Here is a 6,909-nt window from a genome sequence, read left to right on the forward strand (position 1 = left end):
AGGCCCGGCTGTGGGCCCGGCGGTGTGGCGGCGGGGCCGAGGGAGGCGGGTGGAACCGGGTGGAACCGGCTGCCCCGGGACCGGGGTGCGCGTCCTGCTGGAGACGTGCTTTAACCCGCGGCTCCTTCCTCTTGTCAGGAGCGGCTGGAGATGCCCGGGAGAGCGAGCGAGTGAGTGAGCAGGCGGCCGGGGGGGGGCTTCTCTCCGGGGCGGTGCTTCCCCGCTTCTCCCTTCCGCAGGAAGTGAGGGGGGTGGGTCGTGGCACTGCGAAGTGGGGAAGCATGGTGCGTATTTTTTTCCCCACTCGTTGCTTTATTTCCTTTTCCTGCATGCTTGTTTTCCTCTGTAGTGTGCCCATTTTGAAAAGTAAAATGTAATCTTTTAACTGTGAAATTTCTCACGTCTTGCTCCTTTCTCATATACAAGTCTGTTGCTGGCTTTGCTTGATACACCCTTGTAGACGGTCATTAGAGCATCCCTAATTGAAAGCTTTTAAAAACGATAACTCAGAGCTTTTTTTTTTTTTTTCAAACCTATCATAAGCTTCCATTTCTAACTTAGTCACGTGTAAGATTTCTAGTGGTCATTTCCATTCTTTAGTTGTTGCCACTGATGGTGAGCAAAAGGGTTAACCGCGCAGACCATAGCTCCATAGAGGGTTGATAAAAAGTTGGTAGATCTTCCATCTTACATCCCTGATGCAATCGTTCTGGGTGCGGGGAGCAGAGGAAAATTGATAACAGAAAGCGGCAGGGGGGCCCTGCCCTCCCCAAACAGCTTTTCTAGTTCCCATTGTTGAAAGCAGACAACTGGGCTGGACGGACCATTGCCTGGGTGGCTCCGCAGGGCATTTCATAGGCTCTTCTGCGAGTACTGGGAGAGGGTCACAGTGCTTAGTTGTATTTTTGAATACTCACTCAGTTTTACTAAAACTGCTTCTGTGTTTCTGACTCGTTGATGAGAGCTTCACAGTTTGCGTTACATTGATAAAACTCTCTCCTACTGGCTTCCAGACAAGGGTTTAGCTGAGGGAAAATTCCTCCAGACAGATGTTGCTTTATGGTAGGCATGCTTTAGGTACTGTTGGGGGAATACCAGTGAAGATGGGGTTTGTCTCTTTTTTTATAACAAGGTAGCTTACTACCAGTACACGGAGAACTGATAGGACTAGCAAAGTGGTGACTTGTAAATATTTAAAAGCTGCCACTCAAACGATGTACACAAATGCTATCCATATGCCTACTTGTGTAACTAGGAAACCTATGAGAAAGTCATGTCTTATTTCTCCTGATTTGAAGCCTGAGCTGCTCTTACTTCGTGAGCTTGGCTGGCCAACAATGAAGATAATTGCTAGTTTAGCAAGGGGATGGTGAATAGTGACCCAGGCAGGAGTATGGGGACTTACTGAGTTACCAGGGCCTGTAATCAAGCTTGTCTGTATGTCTTTACTGTTATTCTGCACTAGGTCAATCAGAGCTAAACAATTACTCTTTCTTTGCTCCTGTTTCGTTTTTCTCATCCCAAAAGGCATGGTCTAGGTCACACAAAAGATTCCTTCTGAGCTTTTCTGGAGGCCTGCAGAGGATTGCCTTCCTTCACTGAAAGCATAAATTAAGTCTGCAGGTTTCTATCATACCTTCTAAATGCAGACAAACACAAGACATAGATTAATTTGCCTCCTTGTTTTTTAAAGTTTTAAAAATCCTATATAAATTCAGGAACTTGGAGCTTCTTTCATGTGATTTTGCGCTTTTTTTTTTTTCTCATGTCATAGTACTGCTACAGTGCAGCTGTGCAACAGTGAAAATTGAGTGGTCCTTCAACTTGCGGTTCTGGGGTTTTTTGGGGTCGATTGGTGTTATTTTAAAAAAATCTGTAATAGCTCTAGCTGCTTTCACTCAGCTTCAGAAGGGTCTCTTGTCACTGGCATTGCCTTGCTGTTTGGTCTGCTGGGTTTTTTATTTATTAAAAAAAAAAAGGCACCACAACATGACATGTGCTTTGTGGAACTTTGTTAAGGATTAGCAGTGAGCTAACGTGAGGAGGGCGATAGCTGCCAATATCACTTTGAGATGTGATGTTTGTCTTCTGCATTCCCAGAAGAAGCTTCTGGTAATGATGTCTGCAGCAAAGAGTACATTATGTGAAGTAACGTTTACCTCTTTCTTCCCTTCGCAGGTAGGGTGGCAAAACACAAAAGAACCTCAGAATGTCTGTGATTCCACAAGGGACAGCAACACTTCGTAAAGCAAAGAAAATCACTGTAAAAACATGCCTAGATAACCCCTTTCTTCTTCAGTGGAAAACCATAGATGGAGAAGATATGCATTTTATACTGCAGACCTTAGAAGAAAGGATTAAACATACTGGACTTAAAAAGATTGAGGCTCCAAGAAAGAAAAAACGTTGCCTTACAAAAAAACAAATGAAAAGGAAGTGTGATACTAGCACCAACGAACTCCCTAAAGAAGAGGAAACAGAAGGCCATCAACAGAAACCAGGATGGACTGACATAAGTATTAGAAGACAGCTTGCTATTGGGGTTAATGAAGTTACAAAAGCATTGGAAAAAAATGAGCTACTTCTCTTGCTGGTGTGCAAATCTGCAAAACCTGCCATGATCACATCACATCTTATTCAGCTGAGTGCAAGTCGAGCCACACCAGCAGGCCAGGTTCCCCGTCTCAGTGAAACAGTTGCTCCACTTCTTGGCTTAACATCCATTTTAGCTCTAGGCTTTAAAAAACAGTCTGATAAATTTACTGAAGCAATAGAAGCAATAATTCCAAAGATACCAGCTTTGGAAGTGCCATGGTTTCAGTACAGAACTGAAGAATCTGTGGCTTACGTACATACGGATTCTTCAGAAAATCAGGAACCCGAGCAGCTTGCAGAGGTACTGGGGGATGAGCTCACGAGCCAGAAGCGGAAGCGTACAGAAAGCAATCAGCTCGATCTTTCAGATATAATTTTACAGCCTTTGAAAATCAAGAAACTTGTTCCAAATCCAAATAAGATAAAGAAGCCACCTCGCAAAAAGAAAAAAGCCTTTTCAGCATAACTAATTTTAGTTTGGTTTGTCATATTAAACTGATTTTTTTTTTTTTTTAATGCGGCATGGAGTACATCTCTAACTAAACTATTCTGTTAGGCTTTACAGTGCAAAGCACCTGAATACAAGGTGAACTTTATGTTGCATCCAGCTGAGGTACTTTTCTGCTTTAATAAAGACTATTGCTCAAATTTGGGTGTGAGTCTTTACCTGGGGGCAAATATTTCATCAGCAGTTGGAGATCAGGGACTTAAAATCGGTACTGAATATGGTGAAGTAATTTAAGACATAAGTACATCTCTGGAATTAATGTAAAGCATTAAACAAACTTTATATTTTTATACAGATGATCATGCTTCAAGCAGAATGGATTTGAGTATAATTAGTCAAACAAATCAATACCAAAAGTGAAAGTTTATTTAAACAAAGGTCCATGCCAGTAGAACTCTTTTAAAGCTGGTTCAGTGCTTCAAATAAACAGCTGTACAGCACAGGCAGACTTCCCTTTAGAACTGTCAGAGTTTCTCTGCTGAACTTGTTTTGGTCAAGAACATATGCAGACTTGGGTTCCATCTAATACCTGGTGTCCAGTATGCTGAAGGAAAAACTTTATTTTCAAATACAGAACAAAATCAAACTACTACTGCTGCATTTTGATAAAAGATTGCCGTATGCACAACTTAACACACATCCTGTGAGAAAATGTAAACTAACCTAAACTCAATTTGGTTTCTAAATGGAATCTAAAATTATTTTCCAGAAAATGGAGATAAGCCATATACTGTTGTATACAAAGTAGATGACAGCTATAACTGCTACAAGACTGAAAACATACCACTTAAGTTTTGAGTTTCCTTCAGTTCTACTGAGGATTACAGTTTCCTAATGAGACAGTTGTAAGAAGGAAAGGAATAGTCCTGCAATTCAGACAGTCAAAATCAATGGCCTAGGAATTTACTGGGCGCTCCATATTTTAAGCAAAAGTCAGTACAGTAGTGTAGAAAAAAGGCATTAAATAACTGAGTTACTCTGTTGTTCCTTAAAGATAGATAAAATTTACATGATGTAGTTTTCAGAGATTTGCTAATCCAGGCTAACAGTGCCATCAGCTAGCTAATCTGTATTTTGAATTTATTTAGTGGTGACTTTAGCTCATGACACCAACTATGAAGGGAGACAGTAGCAACGATTCTGTAGTCATGATGCTCCCTGAAGTTTAAAGACAACTAAGACACTTAATGCCAGAATTTTTGCCCTCCCTGGCTGGGGGTGGCAAGAAGAGGACAGAGGTTTTTTGCCTTGCTTTGTAGTCCTTCATACACATCCTTTATTTCGGCTTTTTGGATGCATAAAACTTTGAAGGTGTGCTAGACTAGTGTATTAATTCCCACACTGGCTAACTGTGCTATTTAAATCTTAGCCTTTCAACAGAGCATGAGGATTAGCTTTGGTAAAGAACATAAGCACTGCAATCATCTTTCAAGAACTTTGCTGCCTGCCCAGGTCTATAGCTTTCCAGGGATTTGTGTCCCCTCTGTAGATAGGAAATTAGGAAGGAAATGACAGATGTTTCAAAAGACTGGTGGGAAAGGTGGAGGAGCAAGCAAACCTTGAGTTTGTGAAACCGTCTATTAGGTTTCGAGGAGTCTTACCTGGTATCTGTTCGTAGCTAGCCAAATGCACAGACCGGTTCAACTTTGGAAACAACAGGAGAGCTTCTCCTATTGAGCTGCCCACGGTGGCGCCCACATGGAGAATAACCTTTTGTTAGGTATCTGCTTAGGAAGCGAGAGGGAGTTGCCACACTTTCCACCTCCTGAGAAACACTACTATTGTGTGGGTGCAGGCTGGGACACCATCAAGTTTTACATCCTCTCGCTGCTGTGCTACTTCAGCGAAGCACTTGAGGTGAAGAGCAGGGCTGTCCAAAAGGTTTGAGTGCTCAACAGGGACAGAGGAGACCTTGTTGGGTTACACAGCTGGTAGGCAACACACACAGGTTTGTGAACAGAACCCTCCAGGAACTGCCCCAGCACTCAGGCTCAGATGCCCACTTCCCTCCTGCTCTCTGGCCCAGTAAGTTTTCTCTCCCAGCTACAGTGCTGCACAGCTTCTCCAGGAGCACAACTCTGCCCTCCTTCCCCTCAGTTAACATGCAGCATGAGCTAGGAAACGAGACAGAGAAGATTGCCCCTCAGATTCAGAGGTAAATAGCACACCTTCCTTCATGTGCAATTACCCCAAGATCAGGGCAGAAAGCCAGGCTGCAGGAAACCCAGGCTCAAGTCTGTGTTCTACCTGGACAAATTTGGTCCCATTGTGGCCTCACTGCTTTTCCAAACAATAGTACTGGGGAGAATTTGTCTTCTGGTTTCAGAGAAGAGAGGAGAAAAGAAAATGCCAACCATTTATTCTATTTGCATTTTTTTGAGGGGAGGGAAGGCAGAGAATACGAGCATGTCTTTCACCTGGCATTTCAAGAGCACCCATCCAGATTAGGGATGTAAAGATTAAGGAAGTACCTTAGCACTGAGGACAGAGCTATAGCCTGCTGTCCCACCTCCTGTTAGGCAGCAGCTCAGTGAGGAGTGCCAAGGCTCTGCAGTTAGAGCTGAAGCAGAACGCATAAGCCCCTTGGTAAACCTCCTCCTCATCCTAGCAGACTCCCATGCCACTTCCCAGGCAGGAAGGCACCTTCCTGCCTTTCGGGAATTAAGGACTTAAGTCTTTGATGGAGTTGAGATGAAATTCTTGTTACCTCAGATATCACTACCACCGATTGCATTTTCAGGCACTTAATTCTGTTCAGGCCTCACACAGGGAGTCCAAGCTCCCTCTGCACCATCTGTTATGACTGCTACTAGCAGACAAGGTATCATAGTGGCCAAAGTCAAAGTCCAACTGTACCATGACATGTCTGAAAGATCTCCTCTGAAGCCCTTTTAAATTCATGAGGTCCTGAGCTGGTACACACCCAGGGGGTCAGACAAACCACATTCAATCCCTTCCTGTGTTTGAAGGAGGTCGAATGCTTTAATCACAGAGCTATAACGCAATAAGGGAAAGTATTTATCACTGTCTCTAGGGCAGAATCCTCTCACCACAATTCAACAAGAAACCAAACCACAAACCATTCACGCATCAGAAAAGGAGCGGGAAGAAAGAAAACCCCCACTGCTATAAGGAGGGGGGTAGGGCTAGCAGTTATGAAGAACAGACAAATTTATCTTCATCTAAGTTGATGTTTTCAGGTACAGAATTCAACTTCCAGCAAAATCTGCTGTCAGAATTACAGGCATGTTTAAAAGGAAAGTTTAGACATTTGCATTTCATGAGATATTCAAGTCACATTCAAAAGATGCTCATAGCACAGGCTTCACTACCACAATTTGGCACTTTCAGCTAGAACAGTTTCTTACTGCAGTGTTTCTCGGTGCTCACGTTACTGCAGTATCCATGAGCTGAAAGAACTGCTATTATATCTAGCTATGACGCTACGCTGGAATGCATATAAAGTGCTTCAGAAGCCGCTCTGCTTGCCGAGCATTTGTGAGGGAATTACAACAGCTCCCCTCAACAACAAAGATCAGCCTCCTACATTTCAGGAAGCGCAGTACAGAGACTTCCAAGGACTGAGGGTAGAGCATTTCTCTTCTGCTTACCAGCCACAGATATAGCAAAACTTCTTGTTCCAAAGTCAGGATAAAAACACTACCAGGAACAATTTATGAATACATATTTACACAAGATACTTTTCATTAGAATTACAGACTTCATAGGAAATCAAAGTAGACAAAGGAATATGTGCAATTTTGCAGAAGCGTTGAAAACATTCAAACTATAAATATCCTGATAGC

The 6,909-nt window shown here is 42.9% G+C and overlaps 1 protein-coding gene across 2 annotated transcripts; it reads left to right on the forward strand.

Moving 5' to 3' along the window:
- Nucleotides 1–6: 6 nt before the first annotated feature.
- Nucleotides 7–3,243, forward strand: RPP38 (ribonuclease P/MRP subunit p38). 2 transcript variants are annotated; one of them, XM_026843711.1, is made up of 2 exons: nucleotides 7–284; nucleotides 2,179–3,243. In XM_026843711.1, the coding sequence occupies exon 2, from the start codon at nucleotides 2,210–2,212 to the stop codon at nucleotides 3,059–3,061; it is 852 nt and encodes a 283-aa protein (XP_026699512.1). In that variant the 5' UTR covers nucleotides 7–284; nucleotides 2,179–2,209; the 3' UTR covers nucleotides 3,062–3,243. The 2 variants fall into 2 exon arrangements, with proteins under 2 accessions (XP_026699512.1, XP_026699514.1); XM_026843713.1 differs by having other exon boundaries at nucleotides 7–170.
- Nucleotides 3,244–6,909: the final 3,666 nt, after the last annotated feature.

Source organism: Athene cunicularia (genome assembly GCF_003259725.1).
Source record: "Athene cunicularia isolate RWA chromosome 2 unlocalized genomic scaffold, athCun1 chr2_part1, whole genome shotgun sequence".
NCBI classification, from domain to species: Eukaryota; Metazoa; Chordata; class Aves; order Strigiformes; family Strigidae; genus Athene; species Athene cunicularia.